Source organism: Notolepis coatsorum (assembly GCF_963971535.1).
Source record: "Notolepis coatsorum genome assembly, chromosome: 8".
NCBI classification, from domain to species: domain Eukaryota; kingdom Metazoa; phylum Chordata; class Actinopteri; order Aulopiformes; family Paralepididae; genus Notolepis; species Notolepis coatsorum.
The window spans coordinates 80,859,717-80,885,869 of record NC_140172.1 but is presented as its reverse complement, the minus strand read 5'-3'; the positions used below and the strand labels follow the sequence as shown (position 1 = coordinate 80,885,869).

The following is a 26,153-nucleotide window of genomic DNA, read 5'->3' as shown; positions in this document are numbered from 1 at the left end:
ATCGATCTACCAGATGCCGATCGATAAGGGCGAAATGCTGCCGGCTATCACATGGGCTGACGGTAAGACATTATTAACCTAAATTATAGCCGGATTGGAGCTTGTTGTGAAACGCAAGCAATCGATCAGTGAATGTGGCTACTTGCACGGACACTATTGCTAATCAATAATACTAATCGGCGTCGCCCGCCGCCCCCATTTCATCCATAGATGCTCTGGAATAGTCCGGATGATAAGCAGTTTGTTTTATTTCATTCGAATATATACAACAGAAATGCCGTTCAATATAACGTTAGTAGCCTTTAGCGCCATAACTAGCTTCCCAGAAAATATATGAGACGAAAAGTGCGATAAACCTTAAGCCATTATGAAGGGACTGTTTATGCACTCACGTGACAATGAGAATGGACAGATAGCAATACTATAAAGTATAGATATAGCTGTACAAAGTCACATCGGTTTGTTGACAAACCTTGGTCCTCCAGCACCATATTAGACTGCGCCGGCCCGGTCGCGTGTATGCCTTCGACGACGGAACTGCATTTCCGCGTTGGAGTTTTGCGCTCCGATTGGCCAGGTCATGCGACATGTGCGCCAATCGTGGGACAGCAAGTTCTGCGCCTATTTCAGGGTCTAACAGCCTGAAAACTACCTGGCGTTCTATCGCCATGCTCTAAGACAAACTCTCTAACCTTAACCAACTTCGAAAGAGTGCCTAAGCTTAACCGTCGGAATCAGGGCAGGCTTTCTATCGCCATGCTCTAAGACAAACTCTTAACCTTAACCAACTTCGAACGAGCGCCTAAGCCTAACCAGTGTAGAAACTTGCGGTCCCACGATTGGGCGTACGAGTCACATGACCAGAAATGACCTGGCCAATCAGAGACCGCGGAAATGCAGTTATGTTGTAGAAGGCATTCAGGCGGCCCGGTCCTCAAAGTGTTAAGAAATGGGCTGTTCAAGGAATTCCAGGCCTTGACTTTTGGTAAAAGATCAAGCACTTTAACACATCTTGCGCCAAAAACGAGTTTACTCGTTATTGCCCGCCAATTGAATAGTGCCAACAACGAGTAAATTCGTTTTTATGAGTTATTTCCTTTATTCGCTATTGGCATTCATAATTCATCCAGGAAGGCTCCGGGAGCCAGCTGGACCCTGTCTGATATTTCAACGCCTCAATAACGCCACCTGGTGGATTTTGGGCGAGTTGCACTCCACTCTAAACCGGAAGTGGCGCTCTGTGCATCGGGGAAAAAGCTCCGGCAGAGATATCTTGTAACGTGGATCAAGATACACTCGAGTGCATGGGATCGCTTTCGAGACGCAAGAATCAATATGCTTTCGCCGTTTATAGAGTCATAATGAGTCAACGGAAAATGGATCTAGCAGATCGACATCAAATAATTGGATTTTTTTTTTCACCAGACGCATCGGCCACAGGTAAGAGGAATCTAACGTTTTTCCAGCTCGATTATGATTGAGCATAATGTATAGCGATCATATACATTTGAATTTTTTAATAATAGCGTGTATAGGAACGAATCGCCAATCGATTATGTGTAATACGTGTCGGGGCCTATAACACACGTTCTAGGAATTACTGCTATACAGTCTAAAAACACGTATATTCTCGACGGTACTAACACGACAATGTATGAATGGAAAATTATAACGTTCCCACATCCGGAACGATAGATACCCGATGTTGAATGGGCCATAGTAATGTCGATATAGCTATAATATTTAAAAAGTTAAAGCCTGCAAAGAAGGTGAGCCACTCCATAGGGTTACAGCACTGGCAGAGAGTGGTATAAGATGGGCATACTGCATGGCGCAGAATGTATTAAGCACTTCGAGGACCTTGTGCGAACCCCGACACGCAGAGACGACTGTCAAACATCTCTGCCCAGAGACTAAGTAAACCAAACAGTGTTACTTAATCATTATTTTCCCTTAACATATTGAATAAATAATGTTATATTAATTGTTACTCCTAATAAGTTGTTCCTCCTTTTTATCCTACTTTAAAAAACAGAAAATGTGTTGCGAAAAAAAGTCTAATATTTTCACTTCACAGCGTCTGTACAGCCATGTTTATTCATAAACGACGATGAATGCAGCCATAAAAAGGTATAGTTACCTTTTGTAGACCCGTCTGTTTACTTTCCTGGTAACTACATCACTGCATAACTTGTAAATGTTCAGACAAGCTTAATATTTAGTATCTGTGATACTATTATGCATACATGTAATTCAAAGTTAGTGTTTTCTTTCAAACCAATTTGGTTGCCAAGGTAATAAGACAATAAGTAATAATGAATGTGGGGAAATATGATAATGTATCCTCTTTCAGTGGGATCACTGATATTAAATCATGAGATATTGTGACTAGAGCCGTGAATCTTCACTGGCCTCACGGTTCGATTACGATTCAGCTGTCCACGATTCGATTCGATTAGATTCTAGGATACAGCTCAATAATATATTACATCTTCAATTTTATAATCTATATTACTGCACATGGCTACTTTCTCATCAATGAATACAAGCAGTCAGATAAATTCACTTTTATTTAGAAAGTTCTTAAATTAGAAGGTCAAAATAAATGTCTTTACTAGTGTTGCATGATACAGATACTAGAAAGGTATCTCGATACCTACTTGTTAACACATTGTGTGCTAGCCGGATATGATGATTTATCGCTTGGATGCCAGCACGTTAACCAATGGGAGGACGAGCACATTTGCGAGCGATTAAACTATCTTAAATTATGGCTATGGGTCTAATACACCCGTCGCTTATCAATGACTTGCTTGCAGTCAACATGTACAAAACGGATTGTTTTTTCATCAGTACATTTCCGTTTTATACCGTTTTGAATACTAGTATAGTTTGAGATTTCTAGAAAGAAAAAAAGATTCTGTGATAATAGCCATTTACTGGAATACACAAAACACGTCGTCATTTTCCGGCTGATTTATGAATAGTTTTCAAATAAACGCTAGATCATCAAGAGTATTTGTGTTCTTATGCACAATACAAAAGCGGGCTGAAAATATTTGTGCCGCGCTCCGCGCCTAACGCCACACACACACACGTTGTGAACGCTTGCGAGCGATTAAACTATCTTAAATTATGGCTATGGGTCTAATACACCCGTCGCTTATCAATGACTTGCTTGCAGTCAACATGTACAAAACGGATTGTTTTTTCATCAGTACATTTCCGTTTTGAATACTAGTATAGTTTGAGATTTCTAGAAAGAAAAAAAGATTCTGTGATAATAGCCATTTACTGGAATACACAAAACACGTCGTCATTTTCCGGCTGATTTATGAATAGTTTTCAAATAAACGCTAGATCATCAAGAGTATTTGTGTTCTTATGCACAATACAAAAGCGGGCTGAAAATATTTGTGCCGCGCTCCGCGCCTAACGCCACACACACACACGTTGTGAACGCTGTGAAAAAAAACTCTGATTAACCCAAAACTGGTAACAGAGTCCTTGCCTCAGATCACATGTTCTGCAAAAAGATGAATCCAATTCCTGATCGCCATTCCAAATATTGATCGCGTTTATTGATCCAACGTTATAGTCCGAAACGCATAATCGAAAGCTGCTCCGAGCCTCCCCAGTGAATGTGGTAACAGACACTGCTTGCCAGAGATGGGGAAACCCTGGACCGGAGTTTCTCTGATGCACATGGCCACTCAATCCAATCCAATGATGTGCATTACCATCCGGGAGACGATAGGGGGCGGTATTTGCCCTTTTCGAGCTCAGAGCCATTCCCAATGATATAGTCAGGCTGGATGGATGAAAAATGGATATCGCTAATAAAAAGAAATAACGATTAAATAAAGAGAAATCTCGTTGTTGGCAACCAACGCATGGCGAGAAATAAGGAGAAATCTCGTTGTTGGCAACCAAAGTGTTAAAAACGGTTCAATACTCCATTTTATTAGTATCAATACTTTTCGAATAGCCTGATGCTGTATTTTCTGAGTTGAGTGGATGCATGACCAGAGCACTAGCTTTAATAATATATTTAATAATTATTTATTTTTGTAGGGCGCTTTATAGTTGTGGAGCAAATCCCAAAGCGCTACATTGTAAAAGAACATAAAAGCTAGCAAGAGAGTAATTAAAAAAGGCAAGTTGGTCCTATACTGACGTTGATGGGAGCCAGCATGTTCTCCGGGTCAATGAGTGTCCTGAGCAGACCCATCAGCTGGACAGCCCCTCCCAACTCTGGGTCAGAGTCACAGATCATCTGCTTAATCACCACGTTGATCAGCAGCACGTCCTGGGGGAAAGGAGAACACACACACATATATATATATATATATAAGTCAATAACATACCATGCAGGGGGGGGGGGGGGGGGGGCGTTGGTAGACTTACCGTAAATCCTCTAATAGTGACCTGTATTCAATTAAAAACCGACTCTATTAATGACCGGGTGCGCTGTTGAAATAAGCAATTATAAGCCGACCTCCTAATACAAGGCGGGTTACTAATATACGCGTGAGCGAACCTCCCCTTACTTCCGTATATGGAACACGGGTCGCGCGCAGCACGTAATACAACAGAGCAAGCATGGCTACCGGTACTAAACAGAGACGAAAGTTTGACGTTAAGTTTAAAGAGGAAGTTTTGAGGTATGCGGCGGAGCATTCGGGAGAGAAAGCCGCAAAGCACTTTAACATTGATTCCAGACAAATCCGATATTGGAAAAAACAAAGGAATAAGCTGAAAGCAGCTGACGGTAAAAAAGCATGCATAACTGGAGGCGGGAGAAAAAAAGTTAGTACATTTTACCGACACAAAATGTTGATTTATTCATTATGATCGGTTTGAAAATTTGAAATATAGGCTTCTCTCTTATACATGCCTCCTTTCAATAAAAGCCTGGTACCCGCTACAGTTGAAACAAATACAAGCCCGGTCACTATTAGAGGAATTACGGTAAGTTGAATTTAGAATCAAACAACAAAATGCCGTCATAATAGGGCTTCAATGTTTCAGCTCGTGTTGAGAGGGAGGAGGGAGCCACAACACGTTTCTCCAGTTATTTTATAAAACATCTTTGGTAACTTGTAGAACAGGGGTGGCCAACCCGCGGCTCTTTGCCCGTCAATGTGTGGCTCTTCCATCCATAAAAAAATTATAATAAAAAAAGATAATAATAATTGTCACTCATTCCATAAGGACGTAAAATAAACATTTACAATATATTTTTTAATGGTCCATTTGCATGTTCTTGGTATCTGAATCTAGGGACATATATGGATCAGTGTCAGAAATAGTGTGTCTGTTACTAGGCTTGAGTACATTGTAATGAACCAAAGGAGAATATCAATTATATTTAGAATTATTTTTTTAATCTTTGACTGTGAATAACACCATGCTAAAATTGACCAGACCTGAAAAATCTAAGCAAATGAATAAAGGGAAGATGATTATACAGGTTTTGTAGATACAGTACTGAATTCTGCCATCTTTTTTATAATGTAAATTTCTCCACCATTTCATCGTATTGCAACACCGTTTTTTGCAAGACGTTCACAGAAAGGTAGAGAAACTAACGGTGTTCCGTTTTATGGCAATAACGTTCAGGTTTGTAGGAGATAATCCGAAAAAATAAGAGAAATAAAAAAGTAAATCCAGAAGTCAGATGATTGACAGGGGCTGGTGTGAGCTGGGTAGGGTAGTTTTTTGAAATTCGAAAGCCCTGAGTCTCTTCCTTCAAAAGACTACACTCACTTTTGGCTGTGCCACTTCCTCCTGTCAATATGCGCCGGTTTCCATTCTCAATTTCTATAATCTTATATTTCACTAATAACAGTTAAAATAATTGGTAAACAAACGTAATGCTGAAAATATACACTTTTACTGTATATCTCAGGCTTAACACTTTCTAGTCATTCCCGGCCATGCTCAAGTTGCCGGAGGACGCTTTACGTCGTCCTTATATCAATATTTAAAAAATCTGCGATCGGATTCATATGTCCCCTCCGCTGGCCTGAGATCCACCAGCAGGACCCACTGAGCTCTCTGGCGGTTCAGGAGCGCCATCTGGTGGCCGATCGGCGCAATCGCTTAACAGGATGTGCCATAGAGGTTGTGCTAGACGTCCGTAGTACTTCCGGGCACTCGCTATAGGTCTCGGGACTCTGGCTCGTCACGCTACACAGTGATCGATTGCCAATAACTCGATAAACAACATGATTTGGACGTATATACCATTATACAAGCTGGAGATGGACCGGGTAAATTTACATCCCATAATGATAAGATTTCTACTCTACGATGATCGCCCAACGGCGCGCGGAGACTGGGGTGAGTTTCAGCGTGTAACGTTACCGTCTTCGATACTAACTGCTATTATCAACATTTGACCCACATTAGATGATTGGTATAACGCTGCCCACGGAATTATAAACGCCCCCTAGCCCATCCGGTCAACATCAGATGACGTGTAGTAACTTCTAGAAGTAAGTAAGTATTTACGTCTAGTTGGAATTTTTTATATCGCGCTGATTGCCATAAAACTGTATTGCATCATCAATATAATGCATTTGGGGCTATAGATCACGTTCTGGAGAAAGCTGCAGAAAGAGATGAAAACATACTTATACATTAGACCATACTTTACTATGAATATGTGAATGAAAAAGTTTAACGTTGCTACACAATGAACAATACATATAGGACTTTGAATGGGCCCTAATAATGGCAATGTAGCAATAGAATTTAAAAAGTTATAGCCATGCAAAGAAGGGGTACTTCTCCATAGACAAATAGAGCCGGCAACCTATGGTATATCATGAATTTAACCCAAGAAAACCAAAGTGTTAAGAGGTTAACCCTGTGAGGCCCAAATTAAAAAGACATTAGCAACTTCAGAGGCCAGAGGGTGGGACATAAACACATTTACTATCAAATAGCATTGTGGGGGGGGGCGGCTATGTGGTGCAGTGGGCAAGGCGCTCACCACCAATGCAGGAGACGCTGGGTTTGAGCCCAGCTCTCCGCATTGCTATCAGCTTGGCTGGTCGTTCATACTAATACAATTGGCAGTTTTAGGGGGTGGGAAGCTGATGGGTGGGGATCAGAGGTTGTGGACAGCGACTCCTACAGGTCGGTTGGTGCGCCTGCGCAGCAGAATCAGGAAGCGACGAGGGCGGCGTGCCCTCCAAAACGCAGACCCCGACGCCGAGAGATCGCGCTGTGCAGGTGAAAAGATGAGACTGCTGCTTCCTCGAGTACCGGAGGAGACACTTGATGTAAGGCTTAGTCCACATTGCAGCCGGCTTGTGGGAGGCATGGCCTAACAGCGTTCGAGACAGGGGAGGGTAGAATTGGACGATACGAAATTGGGATGGGAGAAAAATAGAAAATGGGAGAAAAAGTAGATAAAAAAAATAGCATTGTGAGGCTGAACAACAGGACCAATTGACTATACATGTGCTTAACATTTTTTAAATATTTTTTTTTTTTTTTAAATGGCTAAAAGTGATTTTGTAATTTTGCAACCATGGGTCTCACATGGTACTTTTAACCCTGTGAGGCCCAAATAAAAAAGACATTAGCAACTTCAGAGGCCAGAGGGTGAGACCTATAAACACATGAAGGGTGCCGTGACTGAAAAAAAAGGTTGAGAAACGGTGGTATATGGTGTGGCTCTTTGTGGTACCACAGTCATTTTTGTGGCTCTTAGGGTGTGATCACATCTGAAAGTCCGGGGATAGTCCGGACTTTCTGGTCGACCAAATGTGAAAATGATACATTGTTTGCTTTTGGTCTGCGTTCACACTACCCTGTTTGGTGCGGATCTAATTTGTAAACAAAGGACATGCTGTCGCATCTATTGGACTATAGCACTCACAAACGTAATCAGTTGCCGGCAGCGTAATACTATTATGAGCACGGCGCTAGTCGACACAGAGAGAGAGGAGGAGAGAGGAGAGAGGAGAGAGAGAGAGAGAGAGAGACCTTCCTTCCCTTCCTGCGTAAGCTGTCAACTACTAGACAGCTGCATAGAAGCAGCTCGAGATGCGTTGTTGTTACAGAGCTGGTCCACGCTGCTATTATGAAATTACCCAAAAAGTATGTAAGCTTTTTTTTTCTTTATCTGAGAGAATGTCCGCGAATGTCCTCCTCATGCAGGAGAAAGTTGGGGGGTGCGCGCGGCGCGAGTCTATAGAGAGAGAGGAAGAGAGAGACTGCGTCTAGAGAGGAGAGAGAGAGAGGGAGGAAGAGAGAGATTGTCCGCGTGCGGTGCCAGTCTAGAGAGGAGTATGCTACTTTGCTTCTTCCTGGATTAGGTACTATAGTTCGATTGAAACGAACCGAGTCCCAACTTTTCAAGAGGACCATGGTTCGGTTGTTTGGTCCTCATTATAGTTCGGTTTGCGTTCACACCTGTACAAACCAAACGGACTATCGATCTAAAGGGACCATGGTCCACTTAAAGGGACCATGGTCCACTTAAAGTGGACCAAACAGAGTAGGTGTGAACGCGCCCTTAGTCTCTGACTGGTTGGCCACCCCTGTTGTAGAAGATGACAGAACGGAGCGCACCACATATAAATGGACCTACGTGGAAGTCTATAAAAAGGTAAACGTTAAAGATCATCGTACATCGTCTGTCTGCTGCGGTTCCTGCATGACGAACTCCCTGACCATGGAGGGGCTGAACTCCACCAGGTAGGAGAAGATGTCTGTGGCTGCCGCCCGCACCTGCAGGTCATCCATCCCCTGAGATGGAAGAGAGCAGAGAAGAAGGGGTGAGAGTGGGCAAGAGCAAGACAGGTGTTTTATATAACTATGGAGTAATCTTTGTTTATTTAAAAGTAGAGTCTGTAATGCTGTCGAACCGTGATATAGAGGCTCAACTCTGATGAAGACGCACCTTGCAACGAAGCACTAGCGGTAAATAAAGCTTATTGCCTTTAATCTGTGCACTCCAGTGTTCTACTATAGACTAAATAGTATTGCCTTTAATCTGTGCGCTCCAGTGTTCTATGGACTAAATAGTATTGCCTTTAGTCCATAGTAGAACACTGAAGTGCACAGATTAAAGGCAATACTCTTTAGTCCATAGTAGAACACTGGAGCACACAGATTAAAGGCAATACTCTTTAGTCCATAGTAGAACACTGGAGCACACAGATTAAAGGCAATACTCTTTAGTCCATAGTAGAACACTAGAGCGCACAGATTAAAGGCAATACTCTTTAGTCCATAGTAGAACACTGGAGCACACAGATTAAAGAGTATTGCCTTTAATCTGTGCGCTCTAGTGTTCTACTATGGACTAAAGAGTATTGCCTTTAATCTGTGTGCTCCAGTGTTCTACTATGGACTAAAGAGTATTGCCTTTAATCTGTGTGCTCCAGTGTTCTACTATGGACTAAAGAGTATTGCCTTTAATCTGTGCACTCCAGTGTTCTACTATGGACTAAAGCGTATTGCCTTTAATCTGTGTGCTCCAGTGTTCTACTATGGACTAAAGAGTATTGCCTTTAATCTGTGTGCTCCAGTGTTCTACTATGGACTAAAGAGTATTGCCTTTAATCTGGGTGCTCCGGTGTTCTACGATGCACTAAAGCTCTGAAGTCTCAGTTCTCATCAGTTTGTCCGATGCGTGTGTTGGAGTGGAGTGGGGACAGGTGGAGGGGTTGCTACTAGGGGTGTAACGGTACACAAAAACCATGGTGTTTTTGTGTCACAGTGGGGAAAAGTTTGTTTCCATATGTGGCTTTCCATGTTCCACTTGGGGGTGACGTAGTGTGCAGTTACTGTTGAGTAGGGCTGTCAACGTATATTCTATATTTGAATGAATAATACTTATTGACGGATAGGAGACACCGCAACGTCACTTTCTTTGAGCTGAAAAAACGTGCCAGTAGTAACAACAACAACCACCATGATGTGATGGCAGAGAATTCAGAACCCAACTCAGTTGCGAAGACAGTGATTTGCTCGCTGAGCAATCTAAAAGCCCAGGTTGGGAAATACTTCGGATTTTGGTCAACTTGTGGAATCTCGAGACAAAGTTGTATGCAAGCTATGTAAACTACAGCTGGCCTACCTTCTTTTCTTATGCCAACGCTATTTTGCGAGTTCTAGCATCAAGAATGTAAGTAGCCTACTTTTCTGTTAAATTATAATTATTATCTTTCCCCCCCCTTCTTTTTTCTGTTTTTCTCCCCTCCCAATGTTAGTCGTTATGCCAATTCCCAATCCCCTTCCTGGTCGTTACGCACTCTACCCCCTACCGTCGGTCTGGGAGGGCGGAGACCATCACATGCTTCCTCCGACACATGTGTACCCAGCCCACCACTTCTTTTTTTTTGATCCACTTTTTCTCCCATTTTCTATATTTTTTCTCCCATCCCAATTTCGTATCATCCAATTCAACCCTCCCCTGTCACGAACGCCGTTTCTTGCCTCTCACAAGCCGGCTGCAATGTGGACTAAGTCATACATAGCACAAGTCCCCTCCGGTACTTGAGGTAACAGCAGTCGCATCTTTTCACCTGCGCAGCTCGATCTCTCAGTGGCGAGGAGTAACGCGTGGGAGGCTCACACTGCCCCCGACACTTCCTGATTCTACTGCGCAGGCGCACCAACCGACCTGTAGGAGTCGCTGTCCACAACGCCCGATCCCCACCCATCAGTTTCCCACCCCCTAATACGGCCAATGTGTATTAGTATGAACGACCAGCTAAACTGAAAGCAATGTGAAGCGCTGGGCTCGAACAGGCGAGCCCAGCGTCTCCGCATTCGTGGCGAGCGCCTTGCCCACTACGCCACGTAGCCGCCCCCAGCCCACCACTTCTTTTCACCTGGCAGCGCAGACTCTCACTGGGGGAGTGTAACGTGTGGACGGTCACACTACCTCCCTCCAGATCCTTCCCTCGCTGTGCAGGCGCCCCGACCGAACTGTAGGAGTTGCTGTTTACAACGACCCGGACCCACCCACCGGCTTCCCTCCTGCTGACTGCCAGTCGAGCCAGTATGACGGCCGGCCAAGCCGGAGGCAACGCTGACAGCCGGATTCAATACCAGTGTATTTTGCGTTGGTGACGAGCGCTAGTCCGCTGCGCCACCCAGCCGCCTTACTTTTCCGTTTTTAACACTTAGCACTTTATTGTAGATCATCAGTAGGGATGGGTACCGAATTCGGTACTTTTGAGGTACCGAACCGAAACACGTCGGTACTACCGAGTATCGAATCAAGTGAGAAACCGGAAAAAAAAATAAAAAAAATAACTTTTTTCTTTCATGTTAACGTTCACACGCACAATATATGCTTACCTAGGATTTGACTTGATTCAACAACAAAGTAGTTGGAGCAATGGCAAGCCGAAAACTGTTGAAATTGTAGTTATTTGAAGTTTGGATTTTTTTTTTACGACTGAGGTAGGTAAATAAAATTTCTTGAGACTAAAGTACCGAAAAAAGGTACCGTTGGGTACCGGTATCGATTCACAGGTACCGGTTCAAATGTGAAAGGTACCCATCCCTAATCATCAGTCAGGGTAAAACTTGTAGATATTGAATAATGAATAGAGACAGAAGCCTGATGTGGTGTTCAGACCATTTGTTAGTAAATTTGTGGATTTTATGGTGACTCTATTGGGATTTTAATTGTTGATCTGTGAAGCCCATTGAGGCAACTTGTTGTAATCTTTGGCTATACAAATAAATTAGACGCTACTCGAGTTAGAAGGAATAGTCAAATGTCATTTTAGGCCAATTTTGACAGCCGTAATGTTGATAGTGTATTAGAGACCTACCATGACTATTTCAAGAGCAGGTAAGATGCCTAAATTCGCCAGAGTCTTGAAGAAGGTGTCCCTGTTCTGCGGTTGCAATGTTTGTGAAAAAGCACAGAACTCTTTGAAAAAGTTCACCTGTGGAAAAGAGGAAAAAAAATACATTTAATGGGGGGGGGGGGGGGTCGCACTCTGATCACATCATACAAGACATAGGGGAGAACGGGGTTGGTTGTCACTTTTTACTCTAGTGTGAATTACTCATCATCAAAACATCTTTCAATAGTCATTCCTACATTAAATTGAAGCTAAAAGATGTTTGCTTGAAATGTCTATCCCTCTCATTTCCCAACGTATTGTAACAAAGAGGAAATTACCTATCAAAGACACTCCGACACATTGTGACAACCAACCCCATCACAGGGATGGTTGTCACAATGTGTTTTAATGGGACAAATCTTAAAAAGGCAAGGCAACTAAATTTGACAGTTGACAAATACATGCAACTTTTTTTTTATCCACTTTTTCTCCCATCCCAATTCCATTGTGCCAATTCTCTCCTCCCCCGTCTTGAACTTTGCTCGCATATGCCCCCCACTGGCCGGTTGTAGGGAGGATAGAAGCCTCGCATCACATGTCCCCTCCGCGTGAACACTTCAGGCAACCTACTTGCATTCAGCGTTTCTCTGATTGGCCACGACGCCCATGTGACCGCGGCAGAGAGGCAGAGCGGAAATAGGCTGCTGCTCCGGCGAAAGAAAGACAGGCATTCTATTGCCATGCTCTGCGACAAACTAACCATAACCAACTCCGAAAGAATGCCTAAACTTAACCCTAACCTTAACCAACTCCGAAAGAATGCCTAAACTTAACCCTAACCAACTCCGAAAGAATGCCTAAACTTAACCGGCGAAAGAAATATTGCCATGCTCCAAGACAAACTCTAACCTTAACCAACTCCGAAAGAATGCCTAAACTTAACCCTAACCAACTCCAAAAGAATGCCTAAACTTAACCGGCGAAAGAAAGACAGACGCTAGTTACGTTTATATAGAGAGGCGATAAATTAATGAAACTTATATATATATAAAAAAAAAAAAAAATTAAGTGATTCGAACTTGTCACCAACTGGACCGCAGGCTCCACAGCAAGCTGGCGAACGAGTTGAGCTAACCGTCGATGTTAAAACAGGGGGGATTGCTTGCGGCAACCTGCGCGCCGCTGCCGCTCTGGCGCTGCCGCGTCGCCGTGCTAGGCGTGGTCACATGGGCCGCTGAACGGAAGAAGGTTGCCTTAAGTAATGAAGCGTCCCCTCCGATACACGAGGAGGCAGCCTGTCACATCTTTTCACCTGCCAGTGCACTCTCATTGACGAGGTGTAACGTGTGAGAGGCTCACACTACCCCCGCCATTTCCTGTCTCTGCTGTGCAGGCGTCCCCAACCGACCTGTAGGAGTCGCTGTCCACAACGTCCAGATTACCACCCATCGACTTCCACCCGCTAACTCTGCCAATTGAGTTAGTATGACGGCTGGCCCAAGCCGGAGGCAACGCCGACAGCCAGAGTCGAACCTGGTGTCTCTTGCGTTGGTGACAAGCGCAATGTCCGCTGCGTCACCCAGCCGCCCACAAATACATGCAACTTACAACTGAATGCATCTCAACATAAACAGGAAACACATCTTTAGGCCATCCTATTTAACAAAAGAACTAAATAAATAGGCCCAACAATAATAGCCTACACAACTAGGCTACACTCAAGTTAGCCTAGCACTGAAAGTCAGTTACAGTGATGACAAATGTAGGGTCTGGGCACTCCCAACACTTCTCCCATTCCTCCCCTGGTAGAACGTTTCCATACAAACCAAACAAAAACAATCATCTTCGTCTGATGAAGACTCCTCCTGTCTCTTTCTTTTCCATTTCTTGTTCTTGCTGGCTGCCTTTTCCAGCTGGGGTGGAGTGCACTGGGATGTACTAGGCTTGGCAGGTGGTCTAGGCTGGGATGTACTAGGCTGGGAGGTACTAGGCTTGGCAGGTGGTCTAGGCTGGGATGTACTAGGCTTGGCAGGTGGTCTAGGCTAGGATGCAGGGAACAAAATAAGCACCCGCCAAGGGCGGGCAGATTTTAAGTTTGGCGAGTGACAATGGGAGGTCTGTCCGCCACATAGGGTTGGGCATCGTTTGGATTTGAACGATTCCGGTTCCGATTCTCCATATCGATTCCTGTTCTGAACGATTCTCGATTCCAATTCTTTGAGGTGCAGGTCACAGCTTATTTCGCAGGAGAATTAATTTTTTTTTGAAAATTTAAATTTTTTCTCATACTATTCACATTTCAGTTGACTTGATACAGTTTAATTTGGTTGCTGTACTGTAACTAGGGCAGTGTTTCTCAAAGTGGGGGGCGCAGAGGCATGACAGGGGGTTCCAGAACCGGAAGTTAGGAACCGGTTCCTAATTAGAACCGGGTTTCGGTGCCCAACCCTACCACCACGTGGCGGGTAACACAATTTCATGTCAAATAATTAAAACTGCGGTGTGTTTTGGTCTTACGAGTCGCCTTTTTTGCAGCCCCAATCTCTCCTTGCGCGTCAATCTCTCCTTGTTTACCGACGTCACACCCACCACTCATTCTGCAGCACCTGCTTGCACTGTAATGTTATGACCGCCTGCTATACCGATTAACTAACGTTAGCTTAATAACGTTAAATGTGTTAACGTTACAAATATGTGGAACAATATGGAAGGAGTAAGCCGGCCGCTAAAAAGAAAATCCACAGCTGCTTTCTCAGACAAAAAGGATGAGCGGGGCCACCTAACAAAAGAAAGTTTCGAGAGGAGTGGAAGTTTGAAGATAGCGGTGTTTCAAGAGACTGGCTAGGCTACTGGGGGCTGTAGTGGTGAGTTGTTAACTTGTTCCGTGTGCCGCAAGTATATCAAAAAGAAAAACAGAAACACCACGTTTGTCATCGTCGTGTTACTTCACAGTACAAATACGTGAGTCATCTGCTGTGGTTGTGAGTATCCTCTATTAGCTTAACTCTGTAGCAACATCACACAGGTGTATCTCTCTCGCCCTTCCCGTACCTACCCCTTGACCCAGAGTACGGTGGCCTGTACACTGTCGTATAACGCACACACATTAACATAACACCATCAGTAGTAAATCAATGAGATTGTCGACTCTGATGAGGACATGATTGAGGAGGTTTAAGTTAGGTTTACAAAACCTTCACATTTTATTATGTTCTGTTAAATCCTGCAAAGAGGCTAGAGTGAGGAGTCTGATGATGTTTAACATTAGGTTACAATTTAAGCTTAACACATTGGGTGCCAACGACGAGAAACACGATCAATATTTGGAATGGCGATCAGGAATTGGATTAATCTTTTTGCAGAACATCTGATCTGAGGTAAGGACTTTATTTTACCAGTATTGGGGTAATCAGATCTGCCTGGCTGGTAGTTTTTTCAATCTACCAGCCACCTTGGCTGGTAAGCCAAAAAGTTAATTTTGTTCCCTGCTGGGATGTACTAGGCTTGGTAGGAGGGCTGGGATGTACTAGACTTGGTAGGTGGTCTAGGCTGGGATGTACTAGGCTTGGTAGGTGGTCTAGGCTGGGTTGTACTAGGCTTGGTAGGTGGGCTGGGGTGCATTGGGCTCTGCTCGGTCTGTCCTCAGCTCACTTCCTCCAAGTTGGTGAAGAAACGGCCTACATTGTGCTCATTAAAAGCACTGGCATGTGCTTGTCACATGTGACAACCAACCCCAAAGAGAATGTGACGACCAACCCCAACTGGAATGTCTTGCTAATATCAAGGCTAACTATCTAAAAACTAGATAGTTAGCCAACACCAATCTAAACTATAGCTTTCCCTTCACACCAAATTTTGTCCATACCAAAATATGAGAGACGGCGCCTTTTGGTGGCGAAATATAACGAATGCGACAACCAATCCGTGTGACAACCAACCCCGTTCTCCCCTACACTGTTCAAAGCCAGTTCTACCTAAAAGTATTAAGTGCTTGTAGATCATCTTTGTTCTATTGTAAGCTAAGAAGGTAAACTTTTTCATCCACTGGTCAGTGACTAAATGGACTGCATTTATATAGCACTTTTATCCAAAGCACTTTACAACTTATGCCTCACAATCACCCATTCACACACGGATGAGGAAGGCAACCATGCAAGGTGCCAACTTGCTTATGGGGAGCAATTAGGGGTTAAGTGTCTTGCTCAAGGACTCTTCGACATGCTGCCGGGAGCAGCCGGAATTTAACCAGGAACCTTCAGAGTATCAGGCGACTGCTCTACCTCCTGAGCCAATGGGTTAATAAATTCACCTGCCATTTCAATGTTTTTTTTTTTTTTCAACCACAGAATAAAATAGAACTTCCATTATGGCAGGAGTGATGGTTGGCCAAAGCCAAAATATACCAACATATAGCTGGGGGCTGGTAATTGTAATCCATGCTGGCAGCCAATGGATTAAAAAATGATTTTCAGAGAAACTAGAACCAAGAGGCAGCAAATATTCATCTCCACCAAAATGATCAGGGCAGTTACTGGCATTCTACAACACAATCATCTCATGCAAACAACAACAATGGACTACTGTACTACAGACAAAAAGGCAGACAAATTACAACAATCATTCACCATTAAAGTTTACATGTTAATAAAACTGAGGACATGTTGACAAATCCATTATTCATAAAGTCCTGCACATTCAAATTTGTAGATATGGTGTACATAGAAACCTTGGAAATAATTTTTCGTGCTAAGAGTAAAAGCCTACCAGTTTGTATTCAATGTCTCTTTCAACCAAGAGAAGGAAAGTATCATTTAAGAGGGTTGTGTATTCTTATAACATGTAAAAAGGTAAGAACTAATGTAAAAGCTAGATGCGTTTCAATTTTGGGAGTTAAATTGTGGAATAGCCTTAGTGACGGGTTTAAGTTGTGTACTTCTCAGGGGAGATTTAAAAAAGCCTTAAAAAAAGAATTTATAAAGGATAGGCAAAAATAAGCATGTGCTTCAGCCTATTCCTTTTTTTCGGTCGTTGATTTTGGATTTTGTGTGTGAGCTTGCCTTGAATATGTACTTTGTATTTGTGATTTTCTATTTATTTTTTTGCAAGTCCACACGGGTGTGTTTGATTTGTCTGTAAAGACCGTAAAAAAAATTAACTTCATTCAACATGTTACTCTGGCCGAGGAATTTGACCATTCGTTGACTTACAAGTTCTCTCCTTTTACAGTCTTCTGTGGCTTCATCTGTGAGTTGAGCAAAGACCTCCGTTAGGAACTTCTCATCCTCCTGTAGTGTAGGAAATAAAGAGTTAGCAAGTTGACTCAAAACTAGGGTTGGGTATCGTAACTATTGTTTGGATTTTAGCGATTCCAATTCAGTCTGCTTATCAAATCTGAAAAAAAAAAAATCAAGTATCACGAAGAAAATCAGTCTATTTTATTCTTATTAAATTCATTAATATAGCTGTGGATAATGGGATACTAATGATTTGTAATCAATTCACTATGAAACACTTCTCGGTTCACTATAAAATCACTTCAGTGCCATGCATCCACAGTCTGTGCTCAGCCCCTTCACAGCTAAAGTGAAAATAGTTTTCCTGAATATGGGGTCTCTGGGATGAACTTGGGGTGGTAGGGCACTCTGAACTTGGATTGAAGGATTATCGCTTTTACAGGCAATTCCCATATAGAAGACAGATATAACCTCAATATGCCCATGTTGTTCTAATGGTTTGTGAAGTGCTAACATTCCTACCGCTGACTGTATCCAGGGGCCTTTCTCACTCACGTTTTGGGATCGAATCACTGCTCCCGGGAACGGGGGGGGGGGGGGGGGGGGGGGGTGTTCTCACTCACCCCTTTTGGGATGCGAAACGGCGCCGATTCGTTTTACCCCCCGCTGAACGGGACCAGTTGGATTAGGTGCAGCGTTTCCGTTAGAACATATTCGTGCCGGTCTGGGTGTCCTGCAAGATTTCTATCCCCGGACATATTCGAGAAATTCCGGTCCGCCTGGTTTTCCTTTTTACCCGCTGAATGCCACCATCGGCGCCAATGTTAACGTTAATATCGCCTAATCTATGTTTTAAATTATGGCTATGTGTCTAATCTGCCCATAGCATTATCAAAGACTATTTTCGAGTCAGTGCTGTCAAGGCTGTTTATCGCGTCGTTTCCGTTTCAGAGCATTTAGAAAAGCCCCCGTTTTCAGATAAAAAACAGCTCATTCTGGAGCATTCTATGAAAATCGTCTTTTAGTGGAATATTCCACAACGTTGATATTCGTCGGCCTTTTTATGAATCGTTTTCAAATAAACGCTAGATGATCAATATTATACGTGCACGCAAGCACATTACGGCCGCGCGCGGATAATCGCCCCGTTGATTTCCTCTCGGACTTTTACATTGAAACCGAAAGAAGACATTTCACAAAACAGCTTATAACTTCATCAAACTTACTCTGATTATCCTAACACTGATAACATAGAGTCCTTACCTGACATCAGATGGTATCCAACTGGTATATTCCAATTCCTGATCACCATTCGAAAAAATCGATACGTGTATGGATCCAACGCGATACTGTAGAACTCCATGATCAGCGGGGATCTGAGGTTCCAGAATGAACTGTGTCACTGGTAACCCTGGCTGGATCAGTGAACTGGAAAATGTGGATATAATGTCGCACCTCAGCCAGGAGAATTAAACTTTCCACTCGGGCCTGAACGCTCGACATTTCTGTTTCTGTTTTCTTTCACCACGGCATCAGCGGTCTCTGTGACTTCAAGTTCAGAAGACTCATCTTCGTTGTCATTATTATTAGACCTGCTTGTGCTTGGTTTCATGAAATATTTGTTAAGCTTAGCTTGTTTGGCCATCTCTCTCTCTCGCTCGTATACCTGTTTGTCGTTATGGTGGCCAGACAGGCTTTATCAGCGTGAAGCAACATGTAATGATTGTTTCGTTCATCGCATAGGCTATTTAATTTGAGCCTATTTTAATACAATTCAAATAATAAAATTGTGCTTAGAGAAATTATTTTCACCGGACATTATGACCGGAGATATTTAAATATTCGGACTTACGCTGATTAGGTGGTCTCGGAATCGGGCCGAGCGGGTGCGGGGGGCGTGACACACACAACGTCGTTACTGTCATGCTTGCTTGAATTTTTGGGCAGATAACACCACACAGCAACAACTGGAGAATACCCACAAAAACGATATTTATGGGCAATTTGAGAGTTCAGACCTCAACCAAAAACAAGTGGATGAAAACATGAAGCCACGTTACAAACGCACAGCACTTCCCTGGCTCGCATTAGGCCTGGCAATTTTTGTTTGCCATGCTATTTTCTATACATTAGTTTCTTGTCTCAAAAGCGGACTCTACAACAGAGTTCCATTCGTGAGAAAAGAGGCAGAACACAGTGAATGTATCCGTTTTGTTTATTGCACGTTCTTTGCTGAAAAGAAAAAGTGCTACAGGCTATACTAGACTAGGCTAAGCTAACTAGCGTTAGCCGTTTAGCTTAGCGTTAGCCTTGGGAAACGCTCAAAAGCGAACTCTACACCACCATCCATTCGTGATAAAATGGGGTGGGTTATATTGACAAGGCTTGACAACAGAGGTTCAAATATAACTTCATATTTATTGCTTATTTATTCATTTTATATCAGCATCCAGTCTCCAGAGCCATGTTAACACTTCCTGTGTTTACATTTTCGAACGCGACATCATCGCCTACGGCAAGCGTAAACGCTCAAATGGCAAACCGTAAACAGAACCCGGAACGAAACAAGACTGCAGTGTGTACGCAAACTAGAGGGGGGAGAGGGAGTTCGCATCAGATCTCGGAACGGGCTAGAACGAAACGGAATCGAACCGAATACCTGAGTGAGAAAGGGCCCCGAGACCACAATAAGTCCAACATGGTGCATGGAGTCTTGAAACAAAAGCGTTGTCAGTCATGTTGAAGGAGCTCCTTGCTGCTGGTGTTGCATTTTGTTTAAGGCTGAGACCACTAATAGATTTATCAATAACTGCGTGAAATAGTTTTTTTTTTTATTATTTATACTAAAATACTAGGTGTTGTGGCATGTTTTAGTTAACATCACCATTTCATGTAAATTCAGTTGAATTGCAACTCTGCATTCAATATGCAGTGCACTCCTCCATCACATCCAGAGACCACCGACTATAAAATGAGAAGGATCACTGTGGAGAAATCTGTAACACTAAAGATGGCGGCAACAACAAAGTCGTTTGAATACTAATAAAAATAGATATTTATCGATAAGTGTCCAGATTTATCGATTCTTCCAAATGGCATATCGTCTCAGCCTTAATTTTGTTGCATTGTATATATTTTTGGTGGCTCAGTCAAAGTTGTGCATCTGCCATCAGCCACGACCCAGTAAATGTAAACAAAATGTCTCTGCTAACATGCCTTGCATCCCAGATCCTGCCAGTTAACTCGGTTCAACTTGGCAAAATGCTCCCTGAAGTTGACTCGTATGGGGAGAAAAAAAGATTCACCTTTGTCTAACCCACGGTTCTTGGAAATTTGGAAGCAGTTTGATAACAAACCCTACTCAAAACTAGTCAAAGCACAAAACACATCAATGCCATTCCTGGATGGTCTGCAAATGAGTCATCCTATATAGTTCCCCAAAGATCCATGAATTTTTAGCAGAGGTTCGAACCCATTAATTAAGAATCGAATGCCAACGTAACGAACTAAGGTCCGAACGTTCGGGCTCAGCCCTAAGCTCAACATGAAACAATTCGCAATTAATCGTAAAATAATTACATATTATTTTATTTCAACCAAAAATAATGCTTAAAATAATGTTAACCCATTCTCCGCCATTGACGGATTAAGACGTCATTCCTCGCCATGCTTAATCTGCCAATGACGGATTACGCCGTCATCGAGATCAATATTTATCAATATTTTCATCATGGTATTCACATTTCACCCACAGTCATGACTGGTGCTGTAGATCTCCACTCAACTCTCCAGCGCTTCAATACCGCCACCTGGTGGCCGATTGGCGAGTTGCCAAACCGGAAGTGCTTGGTGTCACCCCTATTCCGTCCGCCACTCGCTATCGCTCGCGGGACTCCATCTGGACACAATGGATAATCGATCCGTTGCCATAACTCGATAAACAACATTATTTGGACGTATATAGTATACAACCCGGAAATGGTTCGCCTAGGATCAACAACCCATAATAGCGATCTTTTTGCTCCAGTATCATCCCCCATCGCTACGAGGAAGCTGCGGTGAGTTTCAGCTTTTTGATGATTATTATCCATACAAATTGCTATGGTCTATATATCACCCATACTACATGAAACATTTAATGTCGGTCATTGCATTATAAACGACCCCCCCCCCCCCCCCCCCTCCGGTCAACCGCGCATGATGAGTCATAACGTCTGGGACCTTGTACAGTTGACATTTTTTATCTGCCGTCAATCGGTATCAAATTGATGATGTAATATATGCATTTATGGCTATAACTCACGTTCTATGAAATACTGCAGAAAACGATAAAAACATATTTATACTCTAGACTAGGGCTGGGCGATATGGCCAAAAACATTATCGCGATAAAATTATAAAATTATTTTCATATAACTCGATATCGATAATTATCGTCGATATAATGTCTGTCAAGTTTAATTAACTTCTTATGCCCGGCGTCGATGGACGGGCTATTAATAGACTTGTTTTGCTGCTGCGAATGTCTCGAGTTGATGTCGTCATCAGTCCGCGCACGTTAGCAGTTAGCAGGAGCAAGCGGTGTATCCCATGACAATGTACTAAATATTAGGGATGCACAATATTGATTTTTTGACACCGATAACTTTATGCTCCTCAAGCCGATATCGATATTTATTGTATTAAAAAATCTTTAATGGGGGAGCTCCAATAGCTCACCGCGTACCTCGGACGCTATTTCGGCGTCGGGGACAACCGTGCGTGTCACGGATCTGGGGTACACGAGTTCGACTCCCGGACTCGCCGTATTTTCTCAGAGTGTCTTTCCCCCGATCTATACCCCATTCAACCCGTTTCTGTCGGTCATGCTTGACCAGAAAAAGCGATAAACGCTAAAAGAACCAGCTGACTGGTCAAAGTTTAAAAAAAATAAAAAATTAAATCTTTAGTGTATATATATTTTTTTTATCAAATTTTTTTTTCTTTTTTTTTAACATGAAACAAAACATATCACAATACAATAACAGGGCTGTACGCTAAGCTTTTTCACTAGGGGCACACTTGCCCATAAATGAGAAATTTAGGGGCAAAAAATATTTTTAGGGGCACATTTTTTAACAACAATTTTACCATTATTTATATCGATTGTTTTTGATTTAAAAAAGTTTTATTTTATATAATTCTTTTTTAATAAAATATATATATTATATAATCATACTTGTAGTTGTATTATCTGCGAGACATCGCCACCACGCAACAAGTCAAAATGCTCGCTATATGCAACCAGCTCCACTGTCTGTGTGTACTCGAGTAGCCTCCAGCTACGGCCAGGATTCTCCGGAGCTGCAGCTGGACCCTATACTGTAGCCTCCAGCTACGGCCAGGATTCTCCGGCGCTGCAGCTGGACCCTATTGACTATATTCAGCGTGCCCTCAGCTCGACTACGCATCGACTCAGTGTTATAAGACATTGATATCAGGAGCTATCTGTAGCTATTTAGTTTAATGGGACGTTTCGTTTTGAACAGTGAGCTAACGCGAGCTATCATGCACTACTAGACTTGCTGGAGCATTTGCTAGCCGGCTGGCAGGCTCACGAGGTCCCAGTGTCCCACTAGAGACTAGTGTTTACAACAGCCACGGGTGCGGGAGGGAGGAGGAGCAGCAGACGCCGCAGCTCTCTCCGTGTGTCTGAGTTCAGTTCAGTTCAGTTCGGCTCACTATAGGAGGTCGAACGCGTCGAAAATATGAAGCAATACTAACTTTACTTTTCTTCATAGCTAAATCAGACAGTCAGCCAGTCTATCAGAGTGAGTGCTCAGTCGATTGTTCCCGCTGATCATACCTGCTGAGTGCTCACTGCTCAGCTCGCGTGAGTGACGTCATCGCGTCATCACACGCCTTGGATAATTTAGGAGTGAAATGCGAATGCAAGGCTTGAAAGCACTACTCGCAAGCCCGCCCCCAGATAATATTTACCAATCGCAACGGCCAATTAAAGGGGCAATTCGCGATCATCTCGTCGCAGTGTACAGCCCTGAATAATAATACATAAAAAGACTTCCCAGGACAATAACTTAACAGCAACTTAAATGTATATTCCTGTAGTTTTGACCTAACCAGACAACAGAAACAAAAGCCAAGACAACAGTTTTGACTGATAAAGTGACCATGTTTATTTTTCCAAATGAAAATTCACAATCCGTCAACAACTTATAATACATCCAACCTAAGACGCTTTTTTTTTCTTCTTTTTTCAAAGCTGTCCGCCTTGAAAGAAAGGCTTTGAGTGGACACATAGCCTAGCAGGTCGCCTGCGGCATCACCACCGCTGCGATGGTGTTAGAAGCCTACGACGACGGCGCGAGCACGCTTGTACCTATTGACGAGTCGTTTGCTAAATTAAAGAAGTTTGACAGAAATGACCCAAGGGCTCAAGCCGCTAGCTTTTAAGCAGTCCTTGGTGGTGCAAATTAACCTGGCTACTACGGAGCAATAAGTGACTGCGTATTCAACCAAGGGTTGCATCAGCCATGAAAGGGGCTAGCTTTGCTTAGCTCCCTGCGTCGTCGCAGGCTTTTAAGTTAACACAATAACACACCATCGCAGCGGTGGTGATGCCGCAGGTGACCTGCTAGGTTGGATGTATCACAAGCCGCTGCACTTTTCCCTCCTCGTGGAACTTCTGCATTGCATTTATTACAAATAGCAAGCGAACTTTTCCCCTCCCCTCTGAAACAATCCCCACTAGCGTCGCCATCTTTGTTTACATCCGCGCTGCTTTCAAGAAACGTACGTGGCTACGTCACAGCCAAGAAAGGGAGCGCTGGATTTGTGTAAAACGCCCTGTTCCTAAACCACACGCTACCAGTCGTACCACAGTACTGGCAAAACGGGAGGAGCCGACAGTCAAAACAAACGCACTTCATCCAAATTCACCCACACCGATAATTATCGTGCATCCCTACTAAATATGACCCTAAAATACGCTGTTCCGCCCCAATACATTGCAACGACGTCCACCCCACACTACTATAACCGTGGCCTCAGAATTCATGCCACACACCCACTCGGCACGTAAACTATAAAATAGCGCCGTGCAAGCTAATTATCCTAGCCAGCCTTGTTTACTACTCGAGTCCTACCGCTCTACGTCTCCTTCCGCTGTCGGCCATCTCCTTCACTGATTGGTTGTTAGTGCGTGTGCTCATATCAAAGCTTGGAAAATCGATATATCGAAACTTTGCGACCACGTTTCATGTTTATTTCGAGGAAATAATTTATCGCGATAGTTATCGTTATCGTTTTATCGCCCAGCCCTACTCTAGACCGTATTTTGTATGAATGTGTGAATGAAAAAGTAAAAACATTCCTACATCCTGAACGATAGCTAATCAATGTTGAATGGGCCATAGTAATGTCAATTTAGCAATACAATTTAAAAAGTTATAGCCCTGCAAAGTAGGTGAAGATCTCCATAGACAAATAGAGCTGGCAGAGGATGGTATAAGAAGGGTACAATGCCTGGCGAAGAATGGGTTAATAGAAGGGAACTCATTTTGTGCAAAAATGGAAAGCTTGCCAATGTTCATGAGGCAGAATTATTACAATACTAAAGTGACGTCAGACGACACCTCCCTATGGAAGGCACTCACTCGTTGCTGGTGAAAGAACAAGTTGTGTACAGTTTGGATGCACTGGCTCAGGTCCCATCATTCTCTGCTGTGCTCAACACTCAAGTCGAGCAGCTTGGCAGAGAGGAGGAAGAGATGCAGACGAGCAACGAGAGCAAACAGAACTCAACGCTCCTCACTGCTTTTGTAAACAAACATGGGTCGTTGGACATCTACTGCAAAAGCAGCATTAGCTTAGGTAGCTTCCAGAGATGATCCACTCTCCTGATTCAAATAGTATAGTAAGTGAAGAAAAAAAGCCACATTGACAATACAGGCGTCTCCTGGGTCTATACGGGTCAATCACACTTCAAAAGCAAGTGTCTACAAATATACAACTCAAGCACATCCAAACTAGTCCAGAGGTAGTCGTCTCCCCAGCATACATCCTTACTAGCGATGGGTGTGAGTAATCTATTAATTGCGGCTATGAGAAAAATCGATCATAAATTATTAATAATTTTTATGGAAATTTTAAAAGAAAATAAATATTTACATATTTGTTTCACATGTACCGGTATGTGTAAGATTATAACGGTTTGTTGGTTTCATTAAACATATACGTGAATTAAGTTTTAATACAAAAAATATATATATTTAATTTTTTTGAGTTTTTTCCCCCCTCCACGAGTAATACACGATCCCTCGAGTATAGCATGCAATCAATCGATCTGGATTTCTCTTTAAAATGCCCATCCCTAATCCTTACCTGCAGCATACTGACAATCTCCACCTTGTTGAAGAAGATAAAGGAGGTGAGCGTGGACAGAAAGTTCTCCTCGAAGACGGACGGCGTGGGCAGGATGATGTCCTGGATGTACTGCACCCGGTATGTCTGGTGGATCTTTTGCCGCAGCTCTGAGTCTGTGATGGGGATGACCTCTTTGAACTTGGCCGTTTTGGTGAGGAACTCCCGGTGGCGCTTGGGCTGGACCAGTGCCGGGTCGTACTCCAGGCAGCCGACCACGTCCATGATGCAGTCGTCGGAGAACATCACCTCGAACAGCGCCGCTTTATTGAGGAACAGGACGCCCCGGACGATCTCGTACAGGTGGTGCAGCCCTTCCCTGTTGTCCAAGTCCTCGCAGACCTGGAAGAGCCCCAGGAGCTTCTTGATGTAGCCGTCGCTCATCAGGGCCAGCGCTAGTTTCTCCCTGCGGATGGGTGAGGAGAGGACCGAGGTGACCAGGTCGGCTATCTCCTCCAGCCGGCTCAGCTCACAGGGGGGTAGCTCCACCAGGTGGCTCGTCTCGGGCATCTCCTCGAAGCGCTCCTCCTCCGACTCGTCGATGGGGTCCTGAGTGATCTCCAGTGCCGGGTCCTTCCCCTGCACCTGGGGAGGGACAACACACACGCACACATAAGAGTGATAAACTGGACAAGCATGCTGGTTTCTAGTAGAGCCAAAAGGGTTG

At 43.5% G+C, this 26,153-nt stretch overlaps 1 protein-coding gene across 2 annotated transcripts in view; it reads right to left on the bottom strand.

The window, feature by feature from the left end:
• Positions 1-26,153, bottom strand: part of ppp4r3b (protein phosphatase 4, regulatory subunit 3B) — a 90,905-nt gene that overhangs the window by 42,720 nt on the left and 22,032 nt on the right. For both annotated transcript variants that reach the window (XM_084319865.1, XM_084319866.1), the window contains exons 4-8: positions 25,448-26,071; positions 17,039-17,116; positions 11,814-11,930; positions 8,650-8,766; positions 4,178-4,309 (exon numbers count right to left, since the gene is read on the bottom strand). In XM_084319865.1, the coding sequence (XP_084175991.1) occupies positions 4,178-4,309; positions 8,650-8,766; positions 11,814-11,930; positions 17,039-17,116; positions 25,448-26,071 (1,068 nt within the window). The remainder of the gene's footprint in view (positions 1-4,177; positions 4,310-8,649; positions 8,767-11,813; positions 11,931-17,038; positions 17,117-25,447; positions 26,072-26,153) is intronic.